General features: G+C 41.1%; 1 protein-coding gene across 1 annotated transcript in view; it reads right to left on the bottom strand.

Moving 5' to 3' along the window:
• The window catches only part of RPN1 (ribophorin I), a 28,193-nt gene extending 5,936 nt beyond the window's left edge, over nucleotides 1-22,257 (bottom strand). Inside the window, exons 1-6 of the mRNA XM_037023861.2 lie at nucleotides 21,884-22,257; nucleotides 18,575-18,639; nucleotides 8,980-9,286; nucleotides 5,186-5,395; nucleotides 4,154-4,346; nucleotides 523-622 (exon numbers count right to left, since the gene is read on the bottom strand). Of these exons, the coding sequence (XP_036879756.2) occupies nucleotides 523-622; nucleotides 4,154-4,346; nucleotides 5,186-5,395; nucleotides 8,980-9,286; nucleotides 18,575-18,639; nucleotides 21,884-22,144 (1,136 nt within the window). The 5' untranslated portion in view covers nucleotides 22,145-22,257. The remainder of the gene's footprint in view (nucleotides 1-522; nucleotides 623-4,153; nucleotides 4,347-5,185; nucleotides 5,396-8,979; nucleotides 9,287-18,574; nucleotides 18,640-21,883) is intronic.
• Between the last annotated feature and the right edge of the window lie 246 nt (nucleotides 22,258-22,503).

The following is a 22,503-nucleotide window of genomic DNA, read 5'->3' as shown; positions in this document are numbered from 1 at the left end:
AAATGGCACTGACCAGCGAGCTTTATGGAGGGTGGGAGAGTCCCAAGGCTCAGGGGACCTCCAGAGCCACAAAGTTCACACTCCACTACACTGCCCTCAGGCCCCAAGGAACACCAGGCCTCCTGAGCCAGCTGCCTCCTGCCAGAGAGCCCTAAGTATCAGACCACTCTGCTGAGGCAACACCATCTCCCCGCAGCCTGCGCTCCCCAGCATCCCCGGTTCTGGCCTGCCCTTCAGAGTGACCCAGCCCACACTGTGCTCCTGTGCACTCTACCCAACACAAGCCCCTCAGCCTGCTGGGGTAACACTGGATACTGCCCCTGCCACGCAAGGCCTGCTCCTGGGGGACAGTTTTGTAAATATATCTTGTGCCCTCATTTGAGTTTAACCCTTCTGTTTCAACTACGGTCAAAGTGACGTGCTGAGCACCTACTCCATGCCCCTAGAAAACAGCTGGCCCCTGAGGTACCAACAGGGCCCCAGTGGAGCAATGGAAGCAAAGAAAAGAACAGTCACACTCACTTGGCCCCTTCGGGCAAGATGATCTTCACTGTCAGAGAGTCTATGACTTGCTCATCAAACACATGGTCCACAAACCTCATCTTCAGTGCATACTGGTCCCCTGAAGGATCAAGCAGACACAGGCAATGATGTGACGAACAGAAAAGGGCACAGGGGCTGGAAGGAAGGTAAGAGCAGGAGCATTCTCATCTGCTCAGAGAGGAACGCAGACGTGCCAGCTAAAGTTAATGAGCTGGAAGACTCTTGAAGGTACAGAGGTCATGGTGGCAGCACTTTTAAGTCATCCCCAGTTTCTACACAGAGCAACTAGATAGGGAAACCAAAAACCCATGGACCATATTAACAAAACTAGGTAACAAGGCATCTCCATGAACCCCAAAATACAAAGGGGGGTGTGTGTCACAAAGCACCAGTGGCCACCAGACCTGCACGTTAGTGTCTGTGGAGGAGAAAGGAAAAGCCGAGGAAGGGAACAGGGCAACTGACAGACCTGAGAACAGAAGAGTCCCCAACAAACAATAATATTCACCAGAGAGCGTTCTCTCCAATGGGAGAACAGCTGACGGTCAGGAGTCCCACCCCTGCATAGCAGTTAAGTAAAATGGACCCACAGATCTGCAAGCCTAGTGCAGTCTAGTCCCTGAGTACCTGGAAAAGCCCATCAGAGTCCCCCTTCTGGGACAGCACCCTATACTAAGGAATCATTCCTTAGTTGAAGCATCAAAAGCAAGCATCAGGGACAACAGCACTACAGGAATACAGCCAGGGAAAGCGGAGCAAGCACGCCACCAGACTTTTAAATACCACGCTGAAACAGAGAACAGGGTGGTTACAATCCCCCACTAAATGTTCACGTTAAAAATGAGCAACAGAGAAGTCTCATGGTGCTCCTCTTAGAGTAATTTATATTAAAAATCTACAAAGAGAATGTCCCTATAGAAAATGAAACATACCTGAAAACTAATCAGTACTGTCCTCATTATATCAAAACAAGCTAAAGTTATTATGAAAATGACATATGTATCATGAAAGAGCAATATAAACAAGACTTAGAGAAATTCAGAAAAGTGACTTAAGTCAGGGAAAAATTCCAAAATAAAAAATTGTTTTAGAAATGAAGTCTAAGCTAGAAGGAATAGGAGGATATGAAACAGTAAGGCCCTATGAGAAATAAAAGGTGAAAAGAAGAAAAGTTTTAAATGAAGGAAAGAGTCAAGAGAAATAGCCAAATACTGAAGACAGGCAAAGTCTCAACACAAAATTAACAGTAGCCCCCAGGAGCAGACTTTCAAAAAAGTGTGAAGCTCTAAGCTGGAAGAACACAATGCCCACCCACCCAGGAAGAGCAAGCCAGAGCCACGACGGCCATGCCACAACATGTTCTAGCAGAAATGTTTGACTTTAAAGAAAGAATCCCTTCAGCATCCAGATAAAAAGAACACATGACTTATAAGGGGAAGAAACTAGATCTCATCCTACTTTGACAGGAATACTTTATGTATACCCCCCCCAAAATCAGAAGTAACATATTTAAGATATTGAAGGAAAGACACGTAAGCCAAGGATTTTTGTATTTAGCAAGTGACTTTAAGCAAAGGCACATCCTGTCATCGACATGTAAGCACTTATGCCCTCAAGCCCTGCCTAAGGAATGCACTAGAGACTGAGCTTCACACAACCAAAATGACCAGAGCAGTCAAGCAGCACAAGGCCTACGGGTGAGCACTGAATACAGAGCTCCCTGTAGAACTAAGATCAAATTACAAGAGGGAACACTGTGTGATGGCTGTTTGTCCTGATGAAGAGCGCACAGCATACCAAAGACACAGGGAGGATATGCAAAAAATGAAAGGTCTTTAACACTGTTCAGCCATCTGATTGGAAGTGGTAGTAGTATGACCGTTTTTATTGAGACTTGTATAGATGTGGGATAAAAAAATACAGCATACTGTAATTCTGTCACCCCGTGTTTCCTTCAGATCCAGGATTTTTGATATGGAATTAGATACAGATATAATACAGGAGAAAATCCCTATAGGTCATACTTGTAAGTAACTTGGAAGTTTATGAATTCATGGTTTTTACACACAGACATAGTACATAGTACATTCACCTGGCTGTCAATTGAGAAGACCTAGAAATTGACCAGCCCAAGAGCTGTCAGCATTCCTACTTCTCAGACTGTGATCTTAAAACACCTTTTCTCCAAACAGGCACATGAAAAGGTGCTCCACGTCACTAATCATCAGAGAAATGCACATTAAAACTACAATGAGGTATCACCTCACACCAGTTAGGATGGCCAACATCCAAAAGACAAACAACAAATGTTGGCGAGGATGTGGAGAAAGGGAAACCCTCCTACACTGCTGCTGGGAATGTAAACTAGTTCAACCGTTGTGGAAAGCAGTATGGAGGTTCCTCAAAAAACTAAAAATAGAAATAACATTTGACCCAGGAATTCCACTCCTAGGAATTTAACGTAAGAATGCAGCAGCCCAGTTTGAAAAAGACAGATGCACCCCTATATTTATTGCAGCACTATTTACAATACCCAAGAAATGGAAGCGACCTAAGTGTCCATCAGTAGATGAATGGATAAAGAAGATGTGGTACATATACACAGTGGAATATTATTCAGCCATAAGAAAACAAATCCTACCATTTGCAACAACATGGATGGAACTTGAGGGTAATATGCTCAGGGAAATAAGCCAGGCAGAGAAAGACAAGTGCCAAATGATTTCACTCATCTGTGGAGTATAAGAACAAAGAAAAAAACTGAAGGAACTAAACAGCAGCAGACTCACAGAACCCAAGAATGGACTAACAGTTACCAAAGGGAAAGGGACTGGGGAGGGTGGGTGGGAAGGGAGGATAAGGGGGAAAATGGGGCATTACGATTAGTACGCATAATGTAGGCAGGGGACACGGGAAAGGAAGGCAGTATATACAGAGAAGACAAGTAATGATTCTATAGCATCTTACTATGCTGATAGACAGTGACTGTAATGGGGTATGTGGTGGGGACCTGATAATGGGGGGAGTCTAATAACCATAATGTTGTTCAAGTAATTGCACATTAATGATACCAAATTTTAAAAAAAACACCTTTTCTCCAAGAGAAGAAAATAGTTTTGGGAAGAAATGTCCAATTTGAGGTCCTGAGTAGCTGGCAAATTTGTTCCTCTTATAAAAATTTACTGAGCTACACATTTGCATGGTTTTCTGTTTTATTTTGTATTAAAAAGGCTTGAAGAAAATATGACAAAATGTTTACAATCATTAGTTCTGGGTGCTTGTGTAAAAGTGTCTATTGTTCTCTGAATTTTTATTTTTTAAATACCTCAATTTAAAAGAATTTAAGCAATTCCATCTTACAAAGACCTGGGGATAAGAGGATCCTTACTATACCATAGGCATGTATTACTTTTACAAAAGTAACATGTATTCACCATGAATGGTTGTTTCTGATATCCCAGCCTTCCTAAGAATGACCAGAGAACACTCCTCCCCCATCTAAAGGAACTGGCAATTATCAAAACAAGCAAAAAACCAACTAACAAAAACACGTAAGAAACTAAGGATAAAGAATCTCCCCCTTTCTACTACCTAACTATTGAAGACTGACCCAAATTATAGAGGTACTCATAGCTTGGGAGGTTGTAGCCAACGATGTAATGGGTCTTCCATCCACCAAAGAGAGGGAAGCGAGGCCGAATTTCCATCTCTACAGAGTCATCCAAAATGAGGAGGTGGCTGGTGGACACATTGCCAATCTCATCCCGGTAATAAACATCCTGGGCAGCAGCAGGGAGGATGGTCTGCAAGAGAGTGGACATACCTTCTGAAGGCTCCAGAAACCTCTTCAGAGGAAATGATTCTAAATTCAGAAAAGACTTTGTACACAAAAACCTTCATCATAGTACTATTCAATTAAAATAGTCCTCAAACTGAAAACAACCTAAAAAGTCCAATTTTCCCATGACTTCAAAGTTTCTAGATTTTGCATCTACTTCTCAATCAAGATTGGTAAGTAGCCAAAATCTTCTAAATAAGTAATGAAGAGACTGATAAATGCTTTTATGAATACTGAAGAACTCATACAAAAGAGAAACAATCTCTAGTTATCACCAGGGAGGAGAGCTAAAAATGGAAGAATTTATATCAAAGGACTAAGTGGAAGGGTTACAGAAGGGATGTCTCCACCTTTATTTTATCTTCCAACCTTGTAAGCATATTTTGGTAATCAGGAGGAAAAATGTTAACACCTCCACATAATGGGCCTTTCTGCAATATGTAAGTACATGAATATGCTTACAGTATTTCACTTATTAAGACAAAAGGTACAAAACCTCATATGCAATATGAGCAAACTTTTTTTTAAACAGCATTATAAAAGAAAAAGGAAATACATAAAAATGTCAGCAATACCAGTGTCTGGATGGTGTTATGTTTTTTCTATTACCCAATCTTCTTTAAAATAAAATACTTACATAAACAGGGTTTTTTCTTTTTAAGATTTGTTGGTTCTAACACTGTCACTCAACTACTTGCACATCAATCAATCCCAAACAACTGTCCATATTTAGCTATTTTCAAAGAAAGGGAAGATATGATAAAGTCATAGTTTCTCCCAATGTCCAAGTTGAACACTCTATACCTTAAAAGATCGGATGGAAGATATCCCACTGTCTGGCTGCCTCTGGTAATCATAGCGTGAGAAAGGCCCCTTCAACACAGCCCCCGTGTGCTTCAAGTCCACATTTTCTTCCACAGCAATATTACCCCAATGAGAGACCTCAATGACTCGGGTCATGCTGGTGATAGTCAGGAAAGGGCTGTTGTTTTCATAATGTATTTTAAATGTATCCTGGAAAGGAAATGAACAAGTAGTTCAAAGTTTTAGTGACAGAGGGACCAACACTAGTTGAAACCAAACTGACTGGAGACAATCTATACATCAGCTACAGAGTGGTTAAATATGATGTATCTAATATATGCAACATTTAAAAATGTTTACTAGGAATTTTTAATGATACAAGGAGTTAAATATTCATGATCTATTATAAATGGAAAAGTAAGATATACAAAATCACTTTCGGTGCAACACTGTCAATTGTATTGTAAAAACAAAAAGTTCTACACTCCACTACAGCAACTATGTGAATAAAAGAAAATAGAACCTTAAATGAAATAAATGAGAATCTCAACAGACAGGAAGCAGAATTTTTATTTATACTTCCTCTTATAGTTTCTATTTCTCAAATTTCTACAGTGAGATTTTAAAATTCTTCCTAAATAATTTTTAGTTTTAAAATAAAACGAAATTTAAAATAAAAAAACTCTGACTAGGAAATACACATAAGATCTAATCAAGACATGAGCTAGCAAATACCCTCAAAACTCAAGATGATATACACAGCATAACTGAATTTTTCTAACCTGGAGACTTATCCAGAAAAGTTCACAGCACAGAGATGTTTAGCTAACATGTATGGAGCTAACATACATATGTGTCAATCACTCTTTCATGAGCTCTAAGTATGTGCACTGTCATTTAATCCTCAAAATGACCCAAAGAAGTACTACTTAACCATTTTAGAACTTAAACAAGGCCTTGCAGATTTGACATATTTAAGGTCGTAAATAATTCTAAGTGGCAATAGTAGGTCTTCAACTGTGGAGAAAGTTCTGACTCCAACTTTTAATAGTAAGTATTGCCTCCCGGTGAGGCCCAAGAATATTAAAGGAGATAAATACCTTTGGCAATTCCTCCACTTCTTTGCCAACTTTACTACTTAAGTTAGTATTGAAAAATCTTTCTGGTCATTAAATAATTCAAGTGCCTGTCTATGAACACACACCTAGAACCCTACACAAATGGAAGCTACAAGTACAAAAAGACCAGAAAAAACACGCTTCTTCCCAAAAGTCCATGAAAAGGACAAGGTAAGGTGTATTTGATAATTCTCATAACCCTTGCTATTTTATTCATTTATTCTGTGACTAGATTTTTAAAAGTTCAACTTCATTCATAACCATAATTGTCAGCATTTTAACGCCCATACTGGCAAAGGCACGGAGAAACAGAGTTTCATACTGCTGGTGCCATAATAAATTGGCTACATCTTTTGAAAAAGAATTCTTAAATGTCCATATGCTTTGTTTTGAAAACTTTTACCTCAGAAAATCTAAGAATATATGAAAAGTAATATATGCCAAGATATGAACATTATAGTATTAACTAGAAAAAAGCTAACTGTCCAACTATAAGAAACTTGGCAAATAAGCTATAGGACAACAAATCAGGGGATCTTAAATGACCATTAAAAATGGTGTACAAATACAACATAAAATATTTAAAGAATATTCTACATGGCAAAACACAATACTTTACAGGTAATATGGTCTCTTCATTAAAATGCCCCTATGTTTAGAAAGAAATGACTCAGGGACTGAAACAACAAAAGTAGGTGCGAACTGATGTCAAATATTCAGGGTGCCACTTCTTGAGAAATAGGGGCATATGAATACATTTACAAACCTGCATATATTTACAGAAAGAAACCTTAGAAAGGTAAGCCAGAAACTACCATAAATGCCTACCATGAAACAAGGCAGGTGAAGCAAGAATTCTCTAAATATAACTTGTCATGTGATTTTGACTACAGAATCATGTTCATGTGTTCTCATGTTCAAAAATTTAAATCAATTTTAAAAACTGTTTAAAAGTTTAAACAACCCAAAATAAACAGGCCTAGCTATGTCAAATGGACATCTGAGAGACATAGAAAGAGAGAAACAATTATTTCAAAATATTTTGACTATATATCCTTAGTGACATGTTCTCAACACAGACATGCAAACAAATCTTCAATGTCATAAGGGTTATCTTTTAGAGATGATAATCAAGTGTGGAGGGTGAAATTATATGATTCCTAATATCTGCTTTAAAATACTGTAACAAATTAAAAAGAGACAGCTGAAGCCAAGTGTGGGAACATCTTGACAACTGGTGAATCTAAGTGACACCTCTATGAGAACTGTTATACTATTCTCTATACTTTTGCACGTGTTTGAAATTTTCCATAAGAAAGTATCTTCTAAGCCTTCGTTGCTTCTTCAGCCTGCAAGGCGCAGGGCCCAGCACGGCAGCCAGCTCACTACCCCCAGCAGCTGCCCAGCCACACCACACAGCACACACCCATTCTCCCAACTCTGGGCCTTGGCTGCTCTCGTCACCTCTGCCCAGAATGCCTTATTTCCTTCTCCAGCTCCTATGCCAACTCTCCAAATGCTACCTCCTTTTTATTTTTTATTATTTGTTAATGTGAGTATGATTTGCTAGGATTAGGCTAGTCTGCCCATCCTTCCTGGAAGCTGACTAGTTTACTCATTACCTAGTCTTGGAGCAGTCATTTAGTTTCACTCATTCAGTTTCCTTACCTATAACCACAAACTCAAAAACAAAAAAAACTTAACTATCATTTATGTTTCAAGGAAATAAGTAAACATATTTAATACATAGAGTACAAAGCCTGGGAAATAAGATGGCCAGTTGTTCTCCCAGTCTCTAGTTCCCTTCTCCTTGGCCTCACCTGAGCTTAGAAGTTAGAGCCTCTGAGAGAGGGAATGCTTATTCCCTACTCGCATTTTCTTTCAGGTAACAAGGGTTCTATTAGTCTAACACTCTTGGCCTTTCCATGCAGAGGACCTAGTTCCTCAGGTAAACAGGAAGTGTGAGAGGAATGCACAACACATGCTCTGCCCAGCTCCTCTTTGTCTGCACTACTGTGCCCACAGGCAGTCTGAGATCACCTTTATTAGCTGACAGGACCTCCACATGCAAAGACTTGCCCTGGTCCACCTCTGCTCTATTTGCATGTTTCTGTCTAAATTTGGGGTTCAATATTAGTTAACCTACTATATGTAGATAAACCCTATCTCCTTTGTTGCATCCATGATGAAACTATTTTTTTACTTCCTATCTACCTCAGCACTTTTCTTAATTCCTCAGTTTGTACTGAACTCAGGGAAGAGGGCTGCAATTTACAGGGCTTCCTCAGAGACCTCAGCAATTGCCAATTATCACTGTCACTGGCTAGTATTTGGCACTAACAGGTCATAAATCCTGATAAAATAGTCCAACTCAACTCAGGTGTCACTGTTTCAAAAATCCAAGTCACAAAGTTTGTGACATTTGTCACATTTTTTTTTCCATATTAGAGTCTTTTTTAAAAGTCTTCCTAAACCTCCCAGCTTCTAGCTATACTCCCCAAATGAGAAAGGTGACCCCCATGGAGTCATTTCATAGCAGATTAAAATCTTGGGGGATGATTTCAAAAATGACTTCAGATTTACAGCCACTCCACACCAAGCTTATCAATTAGCAGTCACTCCAGAAAACATTGTCAGAAGCACAGAGGGACAGCCTTGGACTCCACACCAGCCTACCTGACTATAGGCAGGGATGTCTTTGAAAGGTCCATAATCCAGGAGGTCCTCGGAACGTGTGGGGTTCCCCAACTTGCTGTAGCTCTCCACATTCCGGGAGGCAAGCTTCACACGCATCGTTTGTGTCTTTGTTGGATATGGGGAGTAGAAATAATGGCTCCCCTCAAACACCACAAACTGTTTCTCTGACTGGGTGATCTGGGTTGGATACGGATGAAGCACATGGGTATAGACTGTTTCCACAATGACTGAAATCCTGGCCCCAGGATCAAGGGCGATTGGGAGCTTGACTGTGAAGAATCTCCCACTGGAGGAAGAACAAGGTAAGAGAATTAAGAGACTAGGAAACTGAAAACAGCATAGCAGCTAAAGGCACAGCACAGTTCTGTACCCAAAATGAAAGCAGACCCTTAAGAGATTATCTTTAACCTACTAATTTATACATTTTAAGACCAATGTCTGGATGTTCATCTCAAGGCTGTTTATAATAATAAAAGAGTATAAACGCCTAAAGACCCAAAAATAGGGGAACAGTTAAAAACATTTCAAGAGAGCCACAAAATTAAATGCTGGCAACCACTAAAAAAGATATTTGTATCTATCTATCTATATATATGTATGTATATCAAACATGTACAAAATAAATGACAGAAATCAGTTTACAAATGACACAGCATGAGTATTTTAAAATACAAACATACCCGACCATACGTGAAGAAAAGTATTTCAACAAATATTCTACACGATGTGCATATGGTAACTGGCTCAGGGTAGGAGGATAAACTTCACTGTTGTTTTTTCTAATTGGTTTCATAATGAGCTTGTATCATTCTCAACCAGAAAAAAAATGAAGCTAGTAGCATTTTAAAGAAAAAGAGATCACCTGGAAACTACTTAAACCCTTAAGGTATTTAAAAAGCAGATCTGTTTTCTAGGCCAGAAGACAGTTTTGGTAGACCCAGAAACTAAGAAAAGTGAAGGCATTTAACATGTGTCACAAAAGCACTCTGAAATACTACTTAATATGTACCAAGCTGCCCCTTCTCCCAAGACACACCACCAATTCTTGGCTAAAGTTCCATATCTGCCTCCCATCCACTCTCTGCCCTGAGTACCAATGTTCACAAAACAGCTCCACTGACCATCCCACAGGGAATTCAATATACCCAGTGTCAAACGTGGCCCTGACTCCCTATCTCTGTTTATACTGCTCCTGTCCAGCCAACTCTGCACTAGAAGAAACCTCAGACATTTTCCAATGCTTCACTCTACCCTATCTGTCCCTGGTAGGTGGTTAATCCTGCCTTAGAATCTCTCTCAAATTCATCCCTTCCTGGCTTTCCACTGCCGCAGCCTCAGTTCAATTATCTCTTGCTTAGATTAATGTACCTCTTCCTAGTCTCCTAATCTCCATCTCCCTCTTGCCCATCAACACAATCTGATGGTGCCCTCCCACCTTTATTTTCACACTGAACGTTTCAGCCTAACTGAATCTTGCTTTGATGACCTTTCAGTGCTCCAAGGTCATCATTATCAACATCAGTTCTCACTGCAGTGCAGAGGCACCAGCTGTAAGGTGTCTGATCGAGAAAAGGCTGGACAGACAACACAGAGCTGACTGCACTGGTGTCCAGGGGCAGATAGTTTATTTTTCCTATAGCACTTCTCCTACTGGACCTGAGGGAGAACATTATGTGAAGGACTTGATTTTGTTGGTAACCCAAAACAATTACTCATTTACTCAAACAGATTTACTGAAAACCCAGTACACATTAGGTAAGAAAGTAATAAAGACAAATCAGTATAATAGGGGCACTGGTAGATAGATAGAAAAAATAAAGTATCCTGTTAACAAAAAGTTTTCAAACAGTCCCAACTGTCTGCAAGGTAAAGTCCACATCCCTAAGAATGGTATGCAAAGCACTCCTTAAACTACCTCTCCTTAGACCACCTCCACCTTTGAGCTCCAGCCACTGTGAAGTTAACCAAACACTCCATGGTATGTCAAACCTCTGTGTCTTTACAGATGTCTGCCTAGAATGCCCCTTCTCAATGGTTAGCCCTCTTTGTGATTAAGTCAAAGTTTTCTGGGCACTATGTGCCAGGTTCTGTTCTCAGTATGTTATGTGTATTAAATTTAGTGAATTTTTGCTATGATCACCCGAGATTATCTTACTGACGAGGAAAGTGAGGAAGCTTCCCAAGGAGGTCCATCCACACAGCTAGAAAGTGGCAGCAGAATTTGAACCCAGACAGCAAGCTGCAAAGACCACGCCCCTCACACCTATGCTAGCCTGCCTCTCCAAGAGTTGTGTGGCAGGCCCTGGCCCAGAGCAAGCTCACACAGACAGGATCCTCAAGAGCCAGTGCAAAGAGAGAGAGGAGTGTCCTAAATACTTACAAGGGAGAGGGAGTTTAACAGCAACTGATTTAAGGCTAATTCTCAGATGTGACATCCTCAGGGCTGGTGGGATGCCCATTTCATGCACTGAGGCTAAAATACAAAAATCAAGGTCATCACCATGCGTTATAATTTGGCTCCTCAGAGAGTAATGCTTTTGTACATGAAATCAAAGCAACTCAAGGAGAATTAAGCATAGCAAAAGACAACTATGATGACCATACATAAAACAAGAAAGGCTATGCTCTATGTGAAGAAAAAAGAAAGATTAAAAAGTAGGATCACACAGCAATTGAAACTATGTAAAATCTATCTTCAAGTATTAAGTTTAGTGAACCTTAGCTATGATCACCGGAGATTATCTTACATAGCTAAGATTCACTAAATGGTCCAGAATAAAAATATGTAAGTTGTCATGTTAGGGCTATAAGATAAACGGCTTGTTTAATATTGCTCTTAAGCTTTATATAGATAAATAAATTTAAATACAATCCCATTTATACCCTTACATAAAATTATTTATGTACAATTGTTATTATGTCATATTCTCATTATTTCAAAAAAATTCAAAACTAATGAGAAAAACATTTTTAAAACTCTGCTAAGCAGGGAGACCAAATGAAACATTTTTTGAACCACATAAGGACTGACCATTGTACAGTTCAATAGTTTGCTGGTCAAAAACCAAATTTTTTATTTCTTCCTATGATAAACTACCATAAACTAAGACAAGGTTCTTTAACCTCAGCACTACTGACTTTCTGGGAGGGATAATTCTTTGCTGGGACGGGAAATCTGTCCCGGGTACTGCCGCAAGTTTAGCAGCATCCCAGGTCTCTATCTAGTGGATGTCGGTACCACCCCCTTGTTGTAAATAAAAACATCTCTAAACACTGCCAAGCGACTGGGGGACTGTCCCCTTCTCCTAGGAATCATAGAGCTAAGAATCTTCTCTCCACGTCATTCATTAAACACATATTTCAATGCCTAATACACATCACGCAAAATACTGACATTTGTTGAAGCTGGGTGAGTGGATATACAGAGCCTCCTTATTCAATTCCTCCTGCTTTTTATGTGTATTTAAAAAATATCCTTAATAAAATGTTTGAAAGTAAGTAAATGCCAGGTCCCATGCTAGGTGCTGAAGTTAAAGCAGAGAACCAAGACAATTAAACCCTGGCTTTCACCGAGCTCCATCTAGCTCCTGCAGGGTGTCACTTTCAATGCCAGGAAGGCACAAGAGGAGGTGCATTAAGGAAGAGATGCCTGCCCCTTGGGAACAGGATGGTAGCCTACCACAGATGGGAGGCTATCTGCATGGCAAGCAGCTTGCAGTCCTCACAAAGATTCCCCATCTGTTGGTTGGTTATCCCTATCCCCACATAGATTAAAGATCTGATGTGATACAGAATGGTGCCAGTTGACCCTTGAACAACATGGGTTTAAACTGTGTAGGTCCACTTATACATGGATTTTTTTCAATAAACACATTAGAAAAATTTTTGGAGATTTGTGACAAGTTGAAAAAAATATTTTCTTTAGCTTACTTTATTGCAAAAATATGTATATAATACATATAAAAAAGTATGTGTTAATCAACTTTATGTTATCAGTAAGGCTTTCCCTAGTGAACAGTACACTATTAATAGCTAAATATGGGGCAGTCAAAAGTTATAAGAGGATACTACTACAAAGACGGCGGCCTGAGAGGAGAGACAGAGGCTTCCTCCTAAAACTGGATACAATTAGAAAATTAAATTGGCGCAACTAATCCTGAGAGAGCAACAGGAAGGAGGATGGCGCCAGACTGCACACACCTGGAGAAAAGAGCAGACCTCACCAAACACTGTAACTACCAGAGCTGTAGCTCCGTGGAACCCAAGCCCTTCCCCCACCCCAGCTCACCAGCGGGAGGAAGAGAAATGGAGCAGGGAGGGAGTGGAAGGCCTGGGACTGCTGAATACCTAGCTCTGGAGATCTGCGCTGGGAGCACAAACCTACACTTCATGGTGCTTTCATGACTCGCATGACTACCAGGTTGGAAAGTTAATAGAGGCAGAGTTCCTGGGGAGATTGGGATTCCAGCTGCTTGTGGAAAGCAGGGATCCATATCTGGCTGCTCTAGGACAAAAACTTATACCTGTGTGACCAGCCCACTGGCTCAGTCAGCGGAGACAGGCACAGAAGCCGGGAGGCTGGGAAAAGCTCTTTCCTCCCTCCAGGCACCAGTACTGCTCCCCTGCGACCCCCAACATTGCTTCAGGGGCTGAGCAGCTCCAGAGACTACAGCTTCTGGACACTAGAGGGCGCCATATACAAACATGAAAAGCCAAAGGAACCTTGTCCAGAGTAAAATTATTAATACAACTCCTGAGAAAGATTTAAGTGATATGGACCTCGTGACTCTTCCTGAAAGGGAGTTCAAAATAAAAATCATCAACATGCTAATGGAGGTAAGGAAAGACATCCAAGAACTCAGGAATGAATTCAGGTCTGAGATCCAATCATTGAAGAGCACGATGGAGGGTATTAAAAGCAGGTTGGATATGGTGGAGGAGACAATAAATGAAATAGAAACTAGAGAAGAGGAATACTTAGAAGCTGAGGCACAGAGAGAAAAAAGGATCTCTAAGAATAAAAGAATATTGAGAGAACTGTGTGACCAATCCAAGCAGAACAATATTCGCATTATAGGGATACCAGAAGAAGAAGAGAGAGAGAAAGGGATAGAAAGTGTCTTTGAGGAGGCAATTGCTGAAAACTTCTCCAATCTGGGGAAGGACATAGCCTCTCAAGCCATGGAGATCCACAGATCTACCAACACAAGGGACCCAAGGAAGACAACACCAAGACACACAGCAAATAAAATGGCAAAGCTCAAGGATAAGGACAGACTGTTAAAAGCAGCCAGAGGCAGAAATAAGATCACAAAGGAAAGCCCATCAGGCTAACATCAGACTTCTCAGCAGAAACCTTACAGGCCAGAAGGGAGTGGCATGATGTATTTAATGCCATGAAGCAGAAGGCCCTGGAACCAAGATCACTTTATCTGGTAAGATTATCATTTAAATTTGAAGGAGGGATGAAACAATTTCCACATAAGCAAAAGCTGAGAGAGTTTACCTCCCACAAACCATCTCTGCAGTCTATTTTGGAGGGACTGCTATAGATGGAAGTGTTCCTAGGGTTGGATAGCTATCACCAGAGGTAGTAAAACCACGTTAGGGAGGGTGGAGCAGCTGATTGCGAGGCAAATGCAAAATTAAATAGACTATCCCCAAAGTCAATCAAGGGATAGACAAAAAGTACAGAATTTGATACCTAATATATAAAGAATGAAGGAGGAAGAAAAAAGAGGAGAAATAGAAAAGAACCTTTAGATTGTGTTTAAGTGAGTTAAGTTAGATTCTTAGATAGTAAGGAAAGTAACCTGGAACCTTTGGTAACCACGAATCTAAAGCCTGAAATGGCAATAAGCACATACCAATTGATAATCACCCTAAATGTAAATGGACTGAATGCAGCAATCAAAAGACATAGAGTCACTGAATGGATAAAAAAAGAAGACCCATCTATATGCTGCTTACAAGACACTCACCTCAAACCCAAAGACATGCACAGACTAAAAGTCAAGGGATAGAAAAAGATATTTCATGCAAACAATAGGGAGAAAAAAGCAGGTGTTGCAGTACTAGTATCAGATAAAATAGACTTCAAAACAAAGAAAGTAACAAGAGATAAAGAAGGACATTACATAATGATAAAGGGCTCAGTCCAACAGGAGGATATAAGCATTATAAATATATATGCACCCAACACAAGAGCACCAATGTATGTGCAACAAATACTAACAGAACTAAAGGAGGAAATAGAATGCAATGCATTCATTTTAGGAGACTTCAACACACCATTCACTCCAAAGGACAGATCCACCAGACAGAAAATAAGTAAGGACACAGAGTCACTGAACAACACAATAGAACAGATGGACCTAACAGACATCTACAGAACTCTACACCCAAAAGCAACAGGATACACATTCTTCTCAAGTGCACATGGAACATTCTCCAGAATAGACCACATACTAGGCCACAAAAAGAGCCCCAGTAAATTAAAAAACATGTAAATTCTACCAACCAACTTTTTAGGCCACAGAGGTATAAAACTAAAAATAAATTGTACAAAGAAAGCAAAAAGGCTCACAAACACATGGAGGCTTAACACGCTCCTAAATAGTCAATGATCAACGACCAAATGAAAATGGAGATCCAGCAATATATAGAAATAAATGACAACAACAACACAAAGTCCCAACTCCTGTGAGATGCAGTGAAAGCAGTTTTAAGAGGAAACTATATAGCAATCCAGGCATATTTAAAGAAGAAAGAACAAACCCAAATGAATAGTCTAACGTCACAATTATCGAAATTGGAAAAAGAAGAACAAATGAGGCCTAAAGTTAGCAGAAGGAGGGACATAATAAAGATCAGAGAAGAAATAAGTAAAATTGAGAAGACTAAAACAATAGAAAAAAATCAATGAAACCAAGAGCTGGTTCTTTGAGAAAATAAACAAAATAGATAAGCCTCTAGCCAGACTTATTAACAGAAAAAGAGAATCCACACACATCAACAGAATCAGAAACAAGAAAGGAAACATCACAACGGACCCAACAGAAATACAAAGAATTATTAGAGACTACTATGAAAACCTATATGCTAAGAAGCTGGAAAACCTAGAAGAAATGGACAACTTCCTAGAAAAATACAATCTTCCAAGACTGACCAAGGAAGAAACACAAAATCTAAACAAACCAATTACCAGCAAAGAAATTGAAGTGTTAATCAAAAAACTACCCAAGAAAACCCCTGGGCCAGATGGATTTACCTTGGAATTTTATCAGACATACAGAGAAGATATAATTCCCATTCTCCTTAAAGTTTTCCAAAAAATAGAAGAGAAGGGAATACTCCCAAACTCATTCTATGAAGCCAACATCACCCTAATAACAAAACCAGGCAAAGACCCCACCAAAAAAGAAAATTACAGACCAATATCCCTGATGAATGTAGATGCAAAAATACTCAACAAAATATTAGCAAACCGAATTCAAAAATACATCAAAAGGATCATACACCACGACCAAGTGGGATTCATCCCAGGGATGCAAGGATGGTACAACATTCAAAAATCCATCATCATCATCCACCACATCAACAAAAAGAAAGACAAAAACCACATGATCATCTCCATAGATGCTGAAAAAGCATTTGACAAAATTCAACATCCATTCATGATAAAAACTCTCAACAAAATGGGTATAGAGGGCAGGTACCTCAACATAATAAAGGCCATATATGATAAACCCACAGCCAACATCATACTGAACAGTGAAAAGCTGAAAGCTTTTCCTCTGCGATTGGGAACAAGACAGGGATGCCCACTCTCCCCACTGTTATTCAACATGATATTGTACATAAAAAATCCTAAAGACTCTACTCTAAAACTACTAGAACTGATATTGGAATACAGCAAAGTTGCCGGATATAAAATTAACACACAGAAATCTGTAGCTTTCCTATATACTCAAAAAAAAACATAGGCAAAAATCTCTTGTACATAAACATGAGCGACTTCTTCATGAACGTATCTCCCGGGGGAAGGGAAACAAAAGCAAAAATGAACAAGTGGGACTATATCAAGCTGAAAAGCTTCTGTACAGCAAAGGACACCATCAATAGAACAAAAAGGTACCCTACAGTATGGGAGAACATATTCATAAATGTCAGATCCAATAAAGGGTTGACATTCAAAATATATAAAGAGCTCACGCACTTCAACAAACAAAAAGCAAATAATGCAATTAAAAAATGGGCAGAGGAGCTGAACAGACACTTCTGCAAAGAAGAAATTCAGATGGCCAACAGACACATGAAAAGATGCTCCACATCACTTGCCATCAGAGAAATGCAAATTAAAACCACAATGAGATATCACCTCACACCAACAAGGATCGCCACCATCCAAAAAACAAACAACCACAAATGTTGGCGAGGTTGCAGAGAAAGGGGAACCCTCCTACACTGCTGGTGGGAATGCAAATTAGTTCAACCATTGTGGAAAGCAGTATGGAGGTTCCTCAAAAAGCTCAAAATAGAAATACCATTTGATCCAGAAATTCCACTCCTAGGAATTTACCCTAAGAATGCAGGAGCCCAGTTTGAAAAAGGTATATGCACCCCTGTGTTTATTGCAGCACTATTTACAATAGCCAAGAAATGGAAGCCACCTAAGTGTCCATCAGTAGATGAATGGATAAAGAAGATGTGGTACATATACACAATGGAATATTACTCAGCCATAAGGAAAAAACAGATCCTACCATTTGCAACAACATGGATGGAGCTAGAGGGTATTATGCTCAGTGAAATAAAACAGAGAAAGACAAGTACCAAATGATTTCACTCATATGTGGAGTATAAGAACAAAGAAAAACTGAAGGAACAAAAGAGCAGCAGAATCACAGAACCCAAGAATGGACTAACAGTTACCAAAGGGAAAAGGACTGGGGAGGATGGGTGGGAAGGGAGGGATAAGGGCAGGGAAAAAATAAGGGGGCCTTACAATGAGCATGTATAATGTGGGGGGGCACAGGGAGGGCTGTGCAACACAGAGAAGACAAGTAGTGAGTCTACAGCATCTTACTATGCTGATGGACAGTGACTGTAATGGGGTTTGTGGGGGGGGGGACTTGGTGAAGGGGGAGTCTAGTAACCATAATGTTCTTCATGTAATTGTAGATTAATGATAATAAAATGAATAAAAAAAAGTTATATGTGAATTTTCAGCCATGTATAACTGTGTAAGGGGGTGGGAGGTTGGCAGGCCTAAGCCGCAAGTTGTTTCAGGCTCAACTGTATTTTCTTGCTTTAAAATAAACTGCCACTGTTAAGGGAACCAGATTTCAGCATTAGTCATTAGAAAAGTCATAAATTGGTCCAGAATACATTATAGCCTCTTGCTTATTACCACACTTTCAACTGAAAAAGCCACTAATACACCACGAACTTTATTTCATAAGCAACTCTTGCAGCTTATGACTCCACCCTGATATGATAACCTATAACAAGAGGGGGCACATGTTATAATCTTGTTATGTCTATAATATATTCATTCTGACTGGTAGCTTACCTCTTACCCTTAATTTTGGTTTCTCGTACTTCCAGATTGTTCTCTTCCTCATCTTCTCCCTTTACCTGTAACAGGACAAAGTAGGTTATTCTATCTTAAGTCATTTTGCCTCTTGCCTCAGAATGCCCACATTAAAGTATTCAAACTACTGGAACTTTTTAAAGATTGAATTGCAATTTAGCAACACTTATTTTTTTCATCTGCAACACAAGACTGTTGTCAAAAACTTACTCTTGCACTGAAAAAGCTGTATAATAAGCTCTATAAATACAGAACACTCTGCTCAATGATCAAATACAGGTGACCCTAAAACATGGGTCTGAACTGCGAGGGTTCATGTATATGTGGATTTTTTTCGATAAATATACAGTATCAGTAACTGAATATAAGGCAGCAGATTCCACCAGTGATGTGGTTGAAAAGGGAAAATGGTGTAAGCAGTGGCCAATAGGGTGATCAAACACACAACCCTTGTAATTATTAGCGTCACCTTCTAACCAAGTGCCTTCTGGACCAGAGAGAAAAGCCAGGAACTGAGAGGAGCACAGCAGCCAAGGCCCAGGTGGGGCAACTCAGAAGGAGGTGGCAACCTTTGCACCTTCCATGTGCACCCCTCCTAGCCCAGGTCTGATACACCTACAGGCAGGTGTCAACCCCACCCTCTGCTGGCTCTTTTCTCGGTTGGACTCTACAACCCTCTTATTTTCTACTTTTCGACTTTGTTGCATCTGAAGTTAAATGACGCATTTCATATGCAATAGGCTACTAAGTTTTGGGGGAATCAAAAGTTATGTGTGGATTTTTCAATTTCATGGGGGTGGGTGGTGATCTGGGGCTGCTGCCTCCAACCCTGTGTACTCAGTCAACTGTATACACATACCAATAGAAATTACCCTTCCCAATATAAAGGCGTGAAAGGTTTCCTTCTGGAAGTTTTCTTTCCATTTACATTCAAACAAGCATATGCATAGAAATAAATAGTATTATTTATTACAGTAGCTGAAAAGTCTCACACGTGACCAGAACTGTTGTGACTCTCACCAGAGCAGCTAACGGTGGCAAAAGGCCTTGGGAAAAGGAGCCAACGGCTGCTGCTTGGCACACTTCCTTATTCTTACCCTTCACTGCAACAAGATGTGTGATCGGGGGAAAAAAGTATTAACTCCAGCAGGCTGCAGAGGAGAGTAGGTGCCTCGAATCATGAGACTGTGGAGTAGACTACAAACCTATACACACACCACTGATCTCTTTGCCAACCTAACTTCCTCTGAAAGAAAAAATTTAAGAATATCTTTTGAGGGCTGAAGCACTGATTTCCAAGAGGGAACACAAAGCTATAACGAGGAAGCTTGTTTATTAATTCTAAAAGCCTAAAAGTAATCATACAAAAAAAAATCCTCAATAAACTTGTACAGGCTAATAAAAACAAATTTCATTACTTTGGAATCACCAGTCATTAACAGTCTAGTATACTCATGCTTTATCACTATTCAGTTACATGTTGATTTGTCTTAATATTTATTATCTAATAGAAGATTAGAGAGACAAAAGATCTCAAATGCAAAATGCATATGAGAGGAAAACTACATAGACTGGTCCTTGGCAGTAAGAAGACGAGGAACCACTAGCTCTTCATCAATGATCACCACGGTTCCTTCTACCAGTTCCTAAAATTCTACACGTAGGGTTGAGGATCATCCACTGAGAAAATTTCGAGCAACCTCACCAAAGCCTCCACACCAATTGTTAGAAAATAGGCCCTCTTTATTAAGTGTATCATCAGATTGCTTCCCATTGGGATAGAGATGTGAAGGAGCACATAAACCCATTTAACTCATTTCTCTCTTGGCCTGCAAAACTAGCAGTTGATTCTAATCTGGTGATCCCAATGCAGGTCTAAACCCCTACCTCACAGCTGTCTAGGTCAGAACAGGCAGGTGGAAGGCACAGTGAAAAACACTTGCACAAAAGTTTGAAACAAACTAACCTAAGCCCTGAGGCAGTCATCACTCTAAGACCTCAGATTTAAACAACCTGCCCTACAAGACTACAGACACCTTGCCTACAGTAAACCTACACCTCAGAGGTTATGAGGGTTAAATGAGAAATGTGCTTAAAATACCTACCACAATACCTCACACAAAATGGATTCTCAGTAACAAATCAGTGCAGTAATCCAGCTTGTAAGCGTTCTCCAGGATGAGAGGTTAGCTTCTGCTGTGGTCTTATAGCCCCACAACCTCATTAACTCAAGACTAGCTTTTATAAAAGAATGGGATTTCAAATCCAAAACATTCGAAGGAGGCAGCACAAATTTAAATGAAGTTTAATCCATCTTTTCACACGCCTTTGAGTAAAACTGCACTTCATCATGGACAAGGCATGAAAGGGGACAGGGGTCATTTCAGAAGTATAATCTCTATAAACCCAGCTTTACAGCTTCAGATTCAGTCAGACAGTAAGGTGTAAGAAGAAATACAGCACTGTAAATGACCCTTCTCCCAACAAATAACTCGGTGATTGCTTAATGGATGCTGTTTAATAAAAATAGTAATAAAAAAAAACCAACAAAACGTTGGTATACGTAAACCAACATTTTCTTTCCTTGGGAGTTGTAAATGCGGTCACGGAAATGCCTGCAAGTACACGAGCAAACTTACCAGCCAGTTTAAGAAGGAAAACTGGTGAGAACTGGACTTAACCTTTCCACATACAGTTTAAAAGAGCTATATCACGCGTATGATTCTTTTAAACTAACTTTAAGAGACAAAACTTTAAAAAGCGTTCACTAGCAACTTAAGTATGTTATCAACGGGTTCAGATGATTACTTGAAAATAAGCTATGTGACATCTGACTGTACTGGAGGACGGCTGGAAAGAAGCACCTCCAGGGGGCCAGACACTGCATTCAGGGCCTAAAATTCATTTTAGCTCATTTATTCGTCCTCCCGTTGGGCCACCACCTAATCGTGGGAAATGAGGGGAAGTTCCGCCCACGAGGGCACCCTGCTGGGCCCTGGCGGAGGCGGCTGGTACCCCGTCTTACCGGGGGTGAGAACGTTACTGGTCCGAGGCCCAATGCCAGGGAGGAGGCTCGCTGCGGGGAGTGGCGGGTCGCGAGCCCCGCGCGGCCGCCAACGTGAGCGTAGCCCGCGCCGCAGCAGGCTTACGCTGACGTGTCCGAGCAGCGGGGCCGGCGCGCGCGGGCCGCCGTGAAGCTGCCGCCCCGCGGCCCGGACGTCCGGGACTCCACACACCTCGGAGGCCGAGAGGGGCGCGGCGCGGGGTCCGAGGCCGGCGCGCACTCACCTGCACACCGAGGTGCGCCAGCCGGGCCTCGAGCTCGGGCTCCAGGGCCAGGAGGAAGGAGGCGGCGCGGGCGGTGGAGCCGCCGCCCGGGTGCGCCAGAACCACCTCGGCCGTCACCTTGGCCAGGTGGCTGCTGAGGTCCACTGTGCGCTTCACGTCCTCGTTGACCAGCAGTGGTGCCTCCGGGGAGCCGCTGCCCGGCGCCGGGGCCCAAGCCCCCAGCAGCAAGAGCAGGAACAGGCGGGCGGCGTGCGCCTCCATGACTGGGACCGAGCTGAGCTTCAGGCCGCGCCAAGCGCCGCCGCCGCCCCGCCTGCGGCCACCGCGCAGCTGCTCACTGGACCCAGGCTCGCGCCACAAGATGGCGGCGCCCAGGGAGGAAGGACCCGCCGTCTCCAGGGCAACGGGCGGCCCGCGGGACGCCTGATTGCACACAACTTCCTTTAGCCCATTTCTTGTAAAAACTGGCCTTTACAGGCATTACAATTGGTACAAATAACGTAGGGGGCGGGGCACGGGGAAGGCAGTATAGCAGAGAAGACAAGTAGTGACTCTATAGCATCTTGCTACGCTGACGGACAGTGACTGTAATGGGGTATGTGGTGGGGACTTGATAATGG

Source organism: Manis javanica, chromosome 3, assembly GCF_040802235.1.
Source record: "Manis javanica isolate MJ-LG chromosome 3, MJ_LKY, whole genome shotgun sequence".
Classification (NCBI taxonomy): domain Eukaryota; kingdom Metazoa; phylum Chordata; class Mammalia; order Pholidota; family Manidae; genus Manis; species Manis javanica.
This window is presented reverse-complemented; position numbering and strand designations above follow the sequence as displayed.